General features: G+C 48.8%; 1 protein-coding gene across 1 annotated transcript; it reads right to left on the bottom strand.

Moving 5' to 3' along the window:
• Nucleotides 1–923: 923 nt before the first annotated feature.
• Nucleotides 924–13474, bottom strand: HGD (homogentisate 1,2-dioxygenase). Its single transcript, XM_040421718.1, has 10 exons — nt 13469–13474; nt 13122–13213; nt 12924–12958; nt 7173–7252; nt 6981–7080; nt 6769–6893; nt 2792–2896; nt 1683–1809; nt 1423–1604; nt 924–1167 (listed from the first exon to the last, which is right to left on the bottom strand). The coding sequence occupies exons 1-10, from the start codon at nt 13472–13474 to the stop codon at nt 1027–1029; spliced, it is 993 nt and encodes a 330-aa protein (XP_040277652.1). The 3' UTR covers nt 924–1026.
• Between the last annotated feature and the right edge of the window lie 2293 nt (nt 13475–15767).

Below are 15767 nucleotides of genomic sequence, written 5' to 3'. Positions count from 1 at the left end.
GCTCGTATACTGCAGGGGAGAAGCAGTCAGTATATATACAGCTCGTATACTGCAGGGGAGGGGCAGTCAGTATATATACAGCTCGTATACTGCAGGGGAGAAGCAGTCAGTATATATACAGCTCGTATACTGCAGGGGAGAAGCAGTCAGTATATATACTGCTCGTATACTGCGGGGGAGAAGCAGTCAGTATATATACAGCTCGTATACTGCAGGGGAGAAGCAGTCAGTATATATACAGCTCGTATACTGCAGGGGAGAAGCAGTCAGTATATATACAGCTCGTATACTGCAGGGGAGAAGCAGTCAGTATATATACAGCTCGTATACTGCAGGGGAGAAGCAGTCAGTATATATACAGCTCGTATACTGCATTACATATACACCGCTCTTTAGGATGCAGCCCTCGTCAGTGCCTTCAGCTTCACTGCACCGTCTGTTGGAGCCTAAGGTGGTGTGGAATATGCATCGTGTGTTACCATAATGTCAAGCTGTCGCTGAGCTCCTCCCCACATGTTTTACACTGCAGCTCTGCTCCATCAATTTCTACAGCTTATGTTACATTTCATCAGGAAGTTAACACAATTGTAGTTTGGGGTAGGCTACAGCTTCTCCGATACTCCCGTCACATCCAGAGCTGCATCCGTCATTCCTTATCGCCCCATAGTGTGCACTGCCTGAGTGCAGTGTAACGGCGCGCAGTGCAGTTTAGCAGCGCGCAGTGCAGTTTAGCAGCGCGCAGTGGAGTTTAGCGGTGCGCAGTGCAGTTTAGCGGCGCGCAGTGCAGTATAGCGGTGCGCAGTGCAGTATGGGTTCTGTGAGCAAGAGGCGAAATGCTTTCCAGTATAAATCAAGTTACAGCAGAATTGTGACTGCAGCTCTTTTAGTGACTGGAGTCCTGACAACCTCAGAATCATCAATGCGTTTGAACACTTGTCAGATTTATTATTGTGTGGATGACACAGGTGACAGGAGCCGCCGTGATCTCAGATGGTGGTATAGATGGGCGTAACGCTCTGCGGGGGATCAGGGCTTGCTGCGCTGTGAGGGGGTGAAGTGGCTGCGCAGCGACTCCCAGCAGCGGTAGTATTCTTTGTCCAGGCGTCTGCAGGTCTCCAGTCCCCACCGGGTCACAGCCATGCTGAGGGAGGACTCGAACATGAAGGCCTGGAAAAGACAGATATGACATGTATAGAATATCCTACAGACCAATGACATCACTGGAAACATGGCCGCCTGCATGATGGATGGCAGCAGTTCCATAGTCCTCCAGCCCTAGTGCAGGCCTAGTCCTACTCGCACTGCTGAGGGTTTGTTACAATTGCATCCGGTCTAGACAATTCTTTGTTAGGTAAACAGCCTGGACTCCACACTGATACATTGTAACAACTGGAAGAGAGACAGAGAGGGTGATGCTAATACCATTGTTCCTTCCGCCACCCGTTCTGGCGCCAGCGTGGCAGTGCTCGCCTTCTCGAAGCAGTCAAGGTCCGGCCCATGAGGGGTCATTGCACTGTGCAGGCTTCCTCCCCCGGGCTGGAACCCTCCTTCTTTGGCTTCATAGTGACCCTTGATCAGACCCATGAACTCGCTCATGCAGTTCCCTGACACAAAGACACATTGCATTAGGTCACCCGCTTTGCCGATCCCCGTCCGGAGAGCCCGGGCCCGTGGTCACTTACTGTGGTAATAGGGAGGGCGGAAGGTGCGGTCAGCCACCCCCCAGCGGGGCGGGAAAATGACAAAATCTGCAATAGCGACCCCAGGTCTGAGGGATTTAGCAGTCAGCACAGTGAAGATGGAAGGGTCCTGGAGACAAAGGGGGACATTTATCAATAATGGCGGAATTTGCATAAAAAAAACCTAAAATTACAAATCAGAAGTGGTAATTGGTTTCACCTCATATGTCAAAAGGTGCGCGCCACTTTTAAAATACGAACTTGATTATTCGCCTATTTATCTCGATTTTGCGCCGGTTTAACACCAATGGCACTAAAATGCGACTTTTTAAAACCAAAATGTGCCATTTCAGCCAACCCTGCCAGACCGCACTTGCGACCTTTGAAGCATATGGGCGACATTTCCAGTGGTAAATTGCGACGTTTTTGTTGAATGGTCGTTCAGCTCCTTTATATTCGGTAATAAACGCCTTCTGTTTGGTTACTCGCCGCTCACTTGTTCCCACGACGAGTTGGTTTCCTTTTCATAAAGGCGACTTTTTACACAAAACACCGCATAAGCCGACTTAATCGTTCACAGCAATTTGAGCCATTTCTGCCGAGGATGATAAATGAGGCGTAATATGCGCCAATTTGATAGCCCCGCCCACTTTGACATTTATAACTCATTTCTGGCGTGGTGCATTCTTTATGGTGAAAATTCTGGAGAAAACAGTTGATATATTTGGCACAAAGCCAAACGCCATTCTTTTTGGCGCATTTTACGCCATCATTCTGGAGAAACACGCTAAGGGTACTTTCCCACTAGCGGATCCGGAAATCCGTATGCAAACGGATATAATTTGTTTCCGGATCTGGATGTGGATCCGTCTGACAAATGCATTGAAATACCGGATCGGTCTTCAACGGTGTCGTCCGGAAAAAACAGATCTGGTATTTATTTATTTTTAAAATTTTTAAACTGGATCCGTCAATGCGGCAATTTCCTGAACACTTGGTACCGGATCCGGCATTAATACATTTCAATGGGAATTAATGCAGAATCCGGCAAGTGTTCCAGAATTTTGGCTGGAGAAAAAAACGCAGCATGATAATGTTACCCCAAAACTCACCGCGTGGTCAAACGCAACGCAGTTAATGACCATGAAGTTGTCCAGATTGTACTTATAGGGGGCATAGTTCCCATGCCAGGCAACCACATTGAATGGTGAAAAGTCCTGTAGAAAATAAAGGTACGAGCTACCGCTATACATTATACGAAGATGTCCATTTACGTATCAAATATAATACCATAGTAATAAAATATTAGGAATCACAATGATAAGAGAGAGGAAGACAATCTGTGAGTTGTGCGCAATGTCAGTGGTTGTGTAAGTGCCCATTATGGTGCCCAATTCATTCTAAAAGAAAATAAAAAATACATTCCCTGGAAAAAGTTAGTTTTGGGGCTGTTGGCGTACCCGTCACAGTGCCTGATTAATGTTCACGGCATGACACAGGTGATAGAGTAAAAAAAAAAAATAGTCCTTATGTAGGATGGTCCCACTGATTTTTTGGAGTCTGTGCCTAATGTCCTTGCTACAGTCCATTGGGTAGCTTTGTTTAAGGCTGAATTCACATGTCCGTGGAACGCGGTCCGCGAGATATCGGACTGGCATCCTGCTTAGTTCAGGAGCGCACACAGCGTCATTGGTTTCTATATGATCTATACAAGTGTATTACTGTACAGCAGCGGCGGCACAAAGCGCACGGTGTCATAGCAACCAATGACGCTGTGCGCTCCTGCACTAAGCAGGATGCCAGTCCTGTATCTCACGGACCGTGTCCCACAGATGTGTGAATTCAGTCTAAAGCGGCTCTGTCACCAGGATCAACCCTATTTAACCAGAATATGACTGTATAGTAGGGTTGATCATTCTGATTAAAACTATACCTTTCTTTTGTCTGTATGCTGAATAGCTGCAGAGAAATCTGCATTTCATTCATATGCAAATTAGCAATTTGGAGCACCAGGAGGTGGGGCTGAATCATTTGAGCACTGCTTTGTAACACCCCCTGTGCTCTGCACACTCCCCCCTCCCCTTGATTGACAGGGCTAGACATTCTGAGGGCAGAGCTGTGTCCCAGCATCTACATATCATATCACTATGTACTATAGCTTCACCACACTGAGATCTGCTCAGAAAGCTCATCTACATATCACTACTGCTTTATTCACAGACACAATATATCATTATACAGACACCAGTAATATGTGATACCTTATAAGTATAGGAAAGACATGCTGAGGGCAGAGCTCTGTCCTCGCATCTACATATCATATACACTATGTACTATAGCTTCACCACACTGAGATCTGCTCAGAAAGCTCATCTACATATCATATACACTATGTACTATAGCTTCACCACACTGAGATCTGCTCAGAAAGCTCATCTACATATCATATACACTATGTACTATAGCTTTACCACACTGAGATCTGCTCAGAAAGCTCATCTACATATCACTGCTTTATTCACAATGTATGATTATAAAGACACCAGTGATATGTCTTAGCTTATAAGCATGGGAAAAACATGTATCTCTATGTGGTGATTGTGGCGAAACCAACCTCGCCACTGGGTTTTGGAGGGGCCTGGCTACCAGCCTCTTGCCCCAGGATTATGGGCCCTCTCATCCGCCCATGCAAAACTTAAACCCCATGGCGATTTGACTGTGTTTGTGGCATCTGAGCGCTCAGATCCAAGCCATATGGGGACATGTGGGGTTTTGAGATGTGTGACAGAACCATCTGTCTGTGTAATTGTATTGTATGTTATGTGAGGGTACCCAGTTAGCTCATTTTATTGTATTCATGTTGTCTGAGTGCCATTCACCTAATAATATGCACTCAGACTTGAGCTGTCTGGGAATGTGTTAAATGTCTATGTGTATTGTAAAGGGTGGGACATTGTATGTTTGAGTAAGTGATGTCTGTTCCATTGTCCTCACGTGTGTATTGGCCATTCCCCTTTGTCCTGAGAGATAATTGAATTGCTCCTCGGGTGTCTCCAGTGCAGAGGATATTGTGTATTCGTCTGACTGTGATGATTGCATCAACCCAGTGTGAGGTAATTCTATCACGGACAGAGGGGAGGATTTTGTGTGGCAGTGTCTGAGTGTATTGTACGTGGTTATTGGCTGTTTTTACAAAACCCTGTGGGTGGTAACCTTGTTGGAAAATGTGTATAAAATCAATGCTTGTGTGTTCAAATAAAGTGTTCCTGTTTTATCCTTCATCATGTTGAGGCTGGTGTTTGGGTAACTGATCGACGCTGGTGATTGCTATACGCTGGGAGATTTGCTATACTCCCCTGGCTATAACTACTAGCTCTTTTAAGGGCTGTTCCTGCTCTCTGGTTTTAGGAGAGGTTCACCCACTGGAGCCTGGAGCCTTGTCGTAGGTCCAGGGTGGGTAGGAGACGGTGAGACCTCAACCAAGCTTCGGCGGGTCGTGGGGTCTGCAGTGCGTACGGTGTCAAGTGGAGTGCTTGGAGTCCTCGGAAAGCACAAGGAACATCTATCAACGGAGGTACCCGGTCGGGGTGCTAGGAGGTCCGTTACAGTGATGATATAGCTTATTGGTAAGTGGTCTGTCATACATGTAGAAATCCTAAGACCCAGGAGAGACCTGCATAAACTTTTTATTCTCTCTCATTTAACCTATAATAAAAGTCTATACTATAACAACTAATATATAATCATATAACAATAAAAGGCCTTAATATATTGAGTTTTCTTAAAAACCTGATATATGATTATAAAGAAACCAGTAATATATATTAGCTTTCTAAAAAACATATTTTTTTCTCAATATGATAATGATATAGACTTTTATTAGGGGTTAAATGTGGAGAAAAAAAAAATTCTGAAGAAAAAAACCTGGAAGTCTGTCCCAGGATTCAAACCCGGGGATCTCTACTTACAAATCCAAGCTACAGCACTACCACATAGAGGTGCTTGTTTTTTCTATGCTTATAAGCTAACACATATTAATGGTGTTTTTATTATGTGAATAAAGCAATTATATGTGGTGAAGCTATAGTACATAGTGTATATGATATGTTGATGAGCTTTCTGAGCAGATCTCAGTATGGTGAAGCTATAGTACATAGTGTATATGATATGTAGATGAGCTTTCTGAGCAGATCTGAGTGTGGTGAAGCTATAGTACATAGTGTATATGATATGTAGATGAGCTTTCTGAGCAGATCTGAGTGTGGTGAAGCTATAGTACATAGTGTATATGATATGTAGATGAGCTTTCTGAGCAGATCTGAGTGTGGTGAAGCTATAGTACATAGTGTATATGATATGTAGATGAGCTTTCTGAGCAGATCTGAGTGTGGTGAAGCTATAGTACATAGTGTATATGATATGTAGATGAGCTTTCTGAGCAGATCTCAGTGTGGTGAAGCTATAGTACATAGTGTATATGATATGTAGATGCTAGGACACAGCTCTGCCCTCAGCATGTCTAGCCCTGTCAATCAAAGGGAGGGGAGTGAGTGCAGAGCACAGGGGGTTACAAATTAGTGCTCAAAGGATTCAGCCCCGCCTCCTGATGCTCCAATTGCTCATTTGCATATAAATACAAATTCAGATATCTCTGAAGCTGTTTAGCATAAAGACAAAATAACTGAATTGTTTTAATCAGCATGGTGAGCCCTACCAGGCAGCAAGCCTGGTTTAGTGGGGTTGATCCTGGTGACAGAGCAGCTTTAATAGTTGGGGTTGTGTTCATACCCATCCTGGTGCCTGATTAATAATATAAGATGGAACATATTGCGCTGAGTAAGATAATAAGGAAAGAGATCCCTGTTGGGTATAGAGTCCTTGCTTACTGTCTATTCAGTAGGGCTGCCCTATATATTAGATTGGGGTTGTTGTTGCCCCCATCACTGTACCTCATTACTTAGTAATTGATAAATACATATAGTTAGCAAAATGTAAATCAGAAAGTTACAGAACATTTCTTCACAATGAAGAAGCATTATTTGGATATTACTGGCTCTTAAAACACAAAGCACAGCATAAACTGAAAGACCTGTTTTGCAGAGAAGAGCTTCCCCTGATACTTGCTGATCACCGTGTAACCACCGGCCACTGTCCTGTCTTCATACCAGGCCACAGGGGTCAGGAAATCCCGGGGGTTAGCCAGGCCATTGGCTCCTGCAATCAAGTCCAGTTGTAGTTATCATGGGTAACATTAAGGATGTCCTGTGTCCACACATCTTTATATAACTCCCAGGCTCTTACCTATTGGTCCCAGGTCAGGGAGCTCAAAGTGGACCCCAAATACTTCCAGGATGTAACCTCTGGAGTTACCAAAGACCTCAACGCTGAACCTCATCCCTTGCTGCAAAATAGAGATCCATGAAAGAGGCAGAATTATAATGGCTACATATAATGAATATCTTACATTGCTGTATACACGTAGGACGTCATCACCTGAAGGACACAGATCTCATTTGGTTCCACCAATATCTTCCCAAACTCAGTCAGAATTAAGAGTTTTCCTTGTTGTGGGACTGTGGGAAGAAAATACAAAAAAAAAACCTAAGACACCTGCAGTTACCACCACCAGACTCCTGCAGTTACCACCACCAGACACCTGCAGTTACCACCCCAGACTCCTGCAGTTACCACCACCAGACTCCTGCAGTTACCACCACCAGACCCCTGCAGTTACCACCACCAGACTCCTGCAGTTACCACCACCGGACTCCTGCAGTTACCACCACCGGACTCCTGCAGTTACCACCACCGGACTCCTGCAGTTACCACCACCAGACTCCTGCAGTTACCACCACCAGACTCCTGCAGTTACCACCACCAGACTCCTGCAGTTACCACCACCAGACTCCTGCAGTTACCACCACCAGACTCCTGCAGTTACCACCACCAGACTCCTGCAGTTACCACCACCGGACTCCTGCAGTTACCACCACCGGACTCCTGCAGTTACCACCACCGGACTCCTGCAGTTACCACCACCTGACTCCTGCAGTTACCACCACCTGACTCCTGCAGTTACCACCACCGGACTCCTGCAGTTATCACCACCAGACTCCTGCAGTTACCACCACCTGACTCCTGCAGTTACCACCACCAGACTCCTGCAGTTACCACCACCAGACTTCTGCAGTTATCACCACTGGACTCCTGCAGTTACCACCACCAGACTTCTGCAGTTATCATTACCAGACACCTGTGTTACCACCTGAAAACTCCTGAAGTTACCACAATCAGACACCTTCAATTACCAACCCTTGACACGTGCAATTACCTCCACCAGATACCTGCAGTTGCCTCCACCAGATACCTGCAGTTGCCTCCACCAGATACCTGCAGTTACCACCCCCTGACACCCGCAGTTACCTTACCCTGACACCCGCAGTTACCTCCACCAGATACCTGCAGTTGCCTCCACCAGACACCTGCAGTTGCCTCCACCAGACACCTGCAGTTGCCTCCACCAGATACCTGCAGTTCCCACCACCAGACTCCTGCAGTTACCACCACCAGACTCCTGCAGTTACCACCACCAGACTCCTGCAGTTACCACCACCAGACTCCTGCAGTTACCGCCACCAGACTCCTGCAGTTACCACCACCAGACTCCTGCAGTTACCACCACCAGACTCCTGCAGTTGCCTCCACCAGACTCCTGCAGTTACCACCACCAGACACCTGCAGTTACCACCACCAGACTCCTGCAGTTACCACCACCAGACTCCTGCAGTTACCACCACCAGACTCCTGCAGTTACCACCACCAGACTCCTGCAGTTACCACCACCAGACTCCTGCAGTTACCACCACCAGACACCTGCAGTTACCACCACCAGACACCTGCAGTTACCACCACCAGACTCCTGCAGTTACCACCACCAGACTCCTGCAGTTACCAGCACCAGACTCCTGCAGTTACCACCACCAGACTCCTGCAGTTTCCACCACCAGACTCCTGCAGTTACCACCACCAGACTCCTGCAGTTACCACCACCAGACTCCTGCAGTTACCACCACCAGACACCTGCAGTTACCACCACCAGACACCTGCAGTTACCACCACCAGACACCTGCAGTTATCACCACCAGACACCTGCAGTTACCACCACCGGACTCCTGCAGTTACCACCACCTGACTCCTGCAGTTACCACCACCAGACTCCTGCAGTTACCACCACCAGACTTCTGCAGTTATCACCACCGGACTCCTGCAGTTACCACCACCGGACTTCTGCAGTTATCATTACCAGACACCTGTGTTACCACCTCCAAAAACCTGCAGTTACCACCTGAAAACTCCTGAAGTTACCACAATCAGACACCTTCAATTACCAACCCATGACACGTGCAATTACCTCCACCAGATACCTGCAGTTGCCTCCACCAGATACCTGCAGTTACCACCCCCTGACACCCGCAGTTACCTTACCCTGACACCCGCAGTTACCTCCACCAGACTCCTGCAGTTACCACCACCAGACTCCTGCAGTTACCACCACCAGACTCCTGCAGTTACCACCACCAGACTCCTGCAGTTGCCTCCACCAGACTCCTGCAGTTACCACCACCAGACTCCTGCAGTTGCCTCCACCAGACTCCTGCAGTTACCACCACCAGACTCCTGCAGTTACCACCACCAGACTCCTGCAGTTACCACCACCAGACTCCTGCAGTTACCACCACCAGACTCCTGCAGTTACCACCACCAGACTCCTGCAGTTACCACCACCAGACTCCTGCAGTTACCACCACCAGACTCCTGCAGTTACCACCACCAGACACCTGCAGTTACCACCACCAGACACCTGCAGTTACCACCACCAGACTCCTGCAGTTACCACCACCAGACTCCTGCAGTTACCACCACCAGACACCTGCAGTTACCACCACCAGACACCTGCAGTTACCACCACCAGACACCTGCGGTTACCACCACCAGACACCTGCGGTTACCACCACCAGACTCCTGCGGTTACCACCACCAGACACCTGCAGTTACCACCACCAGACACCTGCAGTTACCACCACCAGACTCCTGCAGTTACCACCACCAGACTCCTGCAGTTACCACCACCAGACTCCTGCAGTTACCACCACCGGACTCCTGCAGTTACCACCACCGGACTCCTGCAGTTACCACCACCGGACTCCTGCAGTTACCACCACCTGACTCCTGCAGTTACCACCACCAGACTCCTGCAGTTACCACCACCAGACTCCTGCAGTTACCACCACCAGACTTCTGCAGTTATCATTACCAGACTCCTGCAGTTACCACCACCAGACTCCTGCAGTTACCACCACCAGACTCCTGCAGTTACTACACCAGACTCCTGCAGTTACCACCACCAGACTCCTGCAGTTACCACCACCAGACTCCTGCAGTTACCACCACCAGACTCCTGCAGTTACCACCACCAGACTCCTGCAGTTACCACCACCAGACTCCTGCAGTTACCACCACCAGACACCTGCGGTTACCACCACCAGACACCTGCGGTTACCACCACCAGACTCCTGCGGTTACCACCACCAGACACCTGCAGTTACCACCACCAGACACCTGCAGTTACCACCACCAGACTCCTGCAGTTACCACCACCAGACTCCTGCAGTTACCACCACCGGACTCCTGCAGTTACCACCACCGGACTCCTGCAGTTACCACCACCGGACTCCTGCAGTTACCACCACCTGACTCCTGCAGTTACCACCACCAGACTCCTGCAGTTACCACCACCAGACTTCTGCAGTTATCATTACCAGACTCCTGCAGTTACCACCACCAGACTCCTGCAGTTACCACCACCAGACTCCTGCAGTTACTACACCAGACTCCTGCAGTTACCACCACCAGACTCCTGCAGTTACCACCACCAGACTCCTGCAGTTACCACCACCAGACTCCTGCAGTTACCACCACCAGACTCCTGCAGTTACCACCACCAGACTCCTGCAGTTACCACCACCAGACTCCTGCAGTTACCACCACCAGACTCCTGCAGTTACCACCACCAGACTCCTGCAGTTACCACCACCAGACTCCTGCAGTTACCACCACCAGACTCCTGCAGTTACCACCACCAGACTCCTGCAGTTACCGCCACCAGACTCCTGCAGTTACCACCACCAGACTCCTGCAGTTACCACCACCGGACTCCTGCAGTTACCACCACCGGACTCCTGCAGTTACCACCACCGGACTCCTGCAGTTACCACCACCTGACTCCTGCAGTTACCACCACCAGACTCCTGCAGTTACCACCACCAGACTTCTGCAGTTATCATTACCAGACTCCTGCAGTTACCACCACCAGACTCCTGCAGTTACCACCACCAGACTCCTGCAGTTACTACACCAGACTCCTGCAGTTACCACCACCAGACTCCTGCAGTTACCACCACCAGACTCCTGCAGTTACCACCACCAGACTCCTGCAGTTACCACCACCAGACTCCTGCAGTTACCACCACCAGACTCCTGCAGTTACCACCACCAGACTCCTGCAGTTACCACCACCAGACACCTGCGGTTACCACCACCAGACACCTGCGGTTACCACCACCAGACTCCTGCGGTTACCACCACCAGACACCTGCAGTTACCACCACCAGACACCTGCAGTTACCACCACCAGACTCCTGCAGTTACCACCACCAGACTCCTGCAGTTACCACCACCAGACTCCTGCAGTTACCACCACCAGACTCCTGCAGTTACCACCACCGGACTCCTGCAGTTACCACCACCGGACTCCTGCAGTTACCACCACCGGACTCCTGCAGTTACCACCACCTGACTCCTGCAGTTACCACCACCAGACTCCTGCAGTTACCACCACCAGACTCCTGCAGTTACCACCACCAGACTCCTGCAGTTACTACACCAGACTCCTGCAGTTACCACCACCAGACTCCTGCAGTTACCACCACCAGACTCCTGCAGTTACCACCACCAGACTCCTGCAGTTACCACCACCAGACTCCTGCAGTTACCACCACCAGACTCCTGCAGTTACCACCACCAGACTCCTGCAGTTACCACCACCAGACTCCTGCAGTTACCACCACCAGACTCCTGCAGTTACCACCACCAGACTCCTGCAGTTACCACCACCAGACTCCTGCAGTTACCACCACCAGACTCCTGCAGTTACCACCACCAGACTCCTGCAGTTACCACCACCAGACTCCTGCAGTTGCCTCCACCAGACTCCTGCAGTTACCACCACCAGACTCCTGCAGTTACCACCACCAGACTCCTGCAGTTACCACCACCAGACACCTGCAGTTACCACCACCAGACACCTGCAGTTACCACCACCAGACTCCTGCGGTTACCACCACCAGACACCTGCAGTTACCACCACCAGACTCCTGCAGTTACCACCACCAGACACCTGCAGTTACCACCACCAGACTCCTGCAGTTACCACCACCAGACTCCTGCAGTTACTACACCAGACTCCTGCAGTTACCACCACCAGACTCCTGCAGTTACCACCACCAGACTCCTGCAGTTACCACCACCAGACTCCTGCAGTTACCACCACCAGACTCCTGCGGTTACCACCACCAGACTCCTGCGGTTACCACCACCAGACACCTGCGGTTACCACCACCAGACTCCTGCGGTTACCACCACCAGACACCTGCAGTTACCACCACCAGACTCCTGCGGTTACCACCACCAGACACCTGCAGTTACCACCACCAGACACCTGCAGTTACCACCACCAGACACCTGCAGTTACCACCACCAGACTCCTGCGGTTACCACCACCAGACACCTGCGGTTACCACCACCAGACTCCTGCAGTTACCACCACCAGACTCCTGCAGTTACCACCACCAGACTCCTGCAGTTACCACCACCAGACTCCTGCGGTTACCACCACCAGACACCTGCAGTTACCACCACCAGACACCTGCAGTTACCACCACCAGACTCCTGCAGTTACCACCACCAGACACCTGCAGTTACCACCACCAGACACCTGCAGTTACCACCACCAGATACCTGCAGTTGCCTCCACCAGATACCTGCAGTTACTACACCCTGACATTTGCAGTTACCACACCCGGATACCTCCAGTTACTACCATCAGACACCAGAAGTTACCACCCCCAGACTCGTGCAGTTATGGCACCTTCAGTGACCGCCAGCAGACAGACATGCGTTACTCACCGATGAGAAAGTCCCCATCAGAGTTATACAAGCACCTAGAGGGAAGAGATAAAACCGTGACAAATCAGCAGGAAGTCATCTCTCTCCCCCAACATGATCCAAGATCACCAGCGCCCACGTGAAGACATGAATAATATGTAAAGTGTGAACCTGGCCTGACATGGCGGTAATGGAGCGGAGGAGGGGGCGTTCACTTACCTGTCAATCATTGACACATTGCAGGTGTAAATATGGATGGCGATCCCATTGCGTGACTTGGGGTCTCCAGCTCCACAGAGCGTGTACAGTCCCTGGAGAGGACAATGATTATAATGAGGGTGGAATAAGAATGTAACCCCCCTAATCCGACCACCCCACCCAAAAAAAAACAAACTTCAGTATTCAGTCAGTATTTTGCATCAGTATTTGTAAACCAAAACCAGGAGACACAGATCTTCCCATTCACATATACTTTTATCTGTAGGAATCGCTCCTGCTTCAGGTTTATAAATACGGACAGTGTGAATGAGGCCTTACTGTGCAGACAAACCAGTAGCTGTCAGCACCGGCATACTCATCACATGGGCAGACCACACGGCTGCCATGGGGGCCCCTCTCCCGTCATGTCCACAATGTTAGGTTGTGCCATTCCTCTCTTATTCCACCTGTTACCAATTGGTGGTGTGTCCCTGGATAGCGGCAGACTGGTGGAACACCCCCCAATTAGTAACACTAAGGTGGCACTTCATTCACAGTCTTGAAGTAGGAATAAGGGTACTTTCACACTAGCGGCAAGGAACTCCGGCAGTTATTTAATGTGGAAGACAATTCATTACCAAAGAGACAAGTCAGGAGAGCTGATGGGTCCTCCTTATTTACTCATGCTGCTTCCTTTCACCCAGCCATAGAGTTAAATGATAAAATTATGTTTACCTGCAGCCACCACTAGAGGGAGCTCACTACATACAGATTATACAGCCACCACTAGAGGGAGCTCACTACATACAGATTATACAGCCACCACTAGAGGGAGCTCACTACATACAGATTATACAGCCACCACTAGAGGGAGCTCACTACATACAGATTACACAGTCACCACTAGAGGGAGCTCACTACATACAGATTATACAGCCACCACTAGAAGGAGCTCACTACATACAGATTATACAGTCACCACTAGAGGGAGCTCACTACATACAGATTATACAGCCACCACTAGAGGGAGCTCACTACATACAGATTATACAGCCACCACTAGAGGGAGATCACTACATACAGATTATACAGCCACCACTAGAGAGAGCTCACTATATACAGATTATACAACCACCACTAGAGGGAGCTCACTATATACAGACTATACAGCCACCACTAGAGGGAACTCACTACATACAGATTATACAGCCAACACTAGAGGGAGCTCACTACATACAGATTATACAGCCACCACTAGAGGGAGCTCACTACATACAGATTATACAGTCACCACTAGGGGGAGCTCACTACATACAGATTATACAGTCACCACTAGAGGGAGCTCACTACATACAGATTATACAGTCACCACTAGAGGGAGCTCATTACATACAGATTATACAGTCACCACTAGAGGGAGCTCACTACATACAGATTATACAGTCACCACTAGAGGGAGCTCACTACATACAGAATATACAGTCACCACTAGGGGGAGCTCACTACATACAGATTATACAGTCACCACTAGAGGGAGCTCATTACATACAGATTATACAGTCATCACTAGAGGGAGCTCACTACATTCAGATTATACAGCCACCACTAGAGGGAGCTCACTACATAAAGAATATACAGCCACCACTAGAGGGAACTCACTACATACAGATCATACAGCCACCACTACATACAGATTATACAGTCACCACTAGAGGGAGCTCACTATATACAGATTATACAGTCACCACTAGAGGGAGCTCACTACATACAGATTATACAGCCACCACTAGAGGGAGCTCACTACATACAGATTATACAGTCACCACTAGAGGGAGCTCACTACATACAGATTATACAGCCACCACTAGAGGGAGCTCACAACATACAGATTATACAGCCACCACTAGAGGGAGCTCACTACATACAGATCATACAGCCACCACTAGAGGGAGCTCACTACATACAGATTATACAGCCACCACTAGAGAGAGCTCACTACATACAGATTATACAGCCACCACTAGAGGGAGCTCACTACATACAGATTATACAGCCACCACTAGAGGGAGCTCACTACATACAGATTATACAGCCACCACTAGAGGGAGCTCACTACATACAGGTTATACAGTCACCACCAGAGGGAGCTCAGTACATACAGATTATACAGCCACCACTAGAGGAAGCTCACTACATACAGATTATACAGCCACCACTAGAGGGAGCTCACTACATACAGATCATACAGCCACCACTAGAGGGAGCTCACTACATACAGATTATACAGCCACCACTAGAGGGAGCTCACTACATACAGATCATACAGCCACCACTAGAGGGAGCTCACTACATACAGATCATACAGCCACCACTAGAGGGAGCTGACTTATACATGCAGGTGCTCCTCCTAGTGTTGGCGTATAATCTGTATGCAGATCTATAATTACCTATAGTATTGAGTTCAGTATAATCCCATATGCACTGAGCCCTGCCCCAGTTCATGTGGCCCCTAATGTACCTAGTTTATTATGCGTGTACAGTATCTCACAGAAGTCAGTCCACCACTCACATTTTTGTAAATATTTTCTTCTATCTTTTCCTGGGACAACACTGAAGATCTGACCCTGTGATACAATGTACAGTGGTCAGTGTACGGCTTGTATAACA

Source organism: Bufo bufo, chromosome 3 (genome assembly GCF_905171765.1).
Source record: "Bufo bufo chromosome 3, aBufBuf1.1, whole genome shotgun sequence".
NCBI classification, from domain to species: domain Eukaryota; kingdom Metazoa; phylum Chordata; class Amphibia; order Anura; family Bufonidae; genus Bufo; species Bufo bufo.
The sequence above is the reverse complement of the archived record's forward strand: the minus strand, read 5'-3'. Positions and strand labels throughout refer to the sequence as shown.

What these genes read in the sequence shown, in the direction of transcription:
- HGD (XM_040421718.1), bottom strand. An exon ending in GCGTTGCGTTTGACCACGCG is followed by an intron (nt 1,810 to 2,791) that starts GTGAGTTTTGGG and finishes CTTTGTCTCCAG; the next exon opens with GACCCTTCCATCTTCACTGT. An exon ending in GGGTGGCGGAAGGAACAATG is followed by an intron (nt 1,168 to 1,422) that starts GTATTAGCATCA and finishes TGTCTTTTCCAG; the next exon opens with GCCTTCATGTTCGAGTCCTC.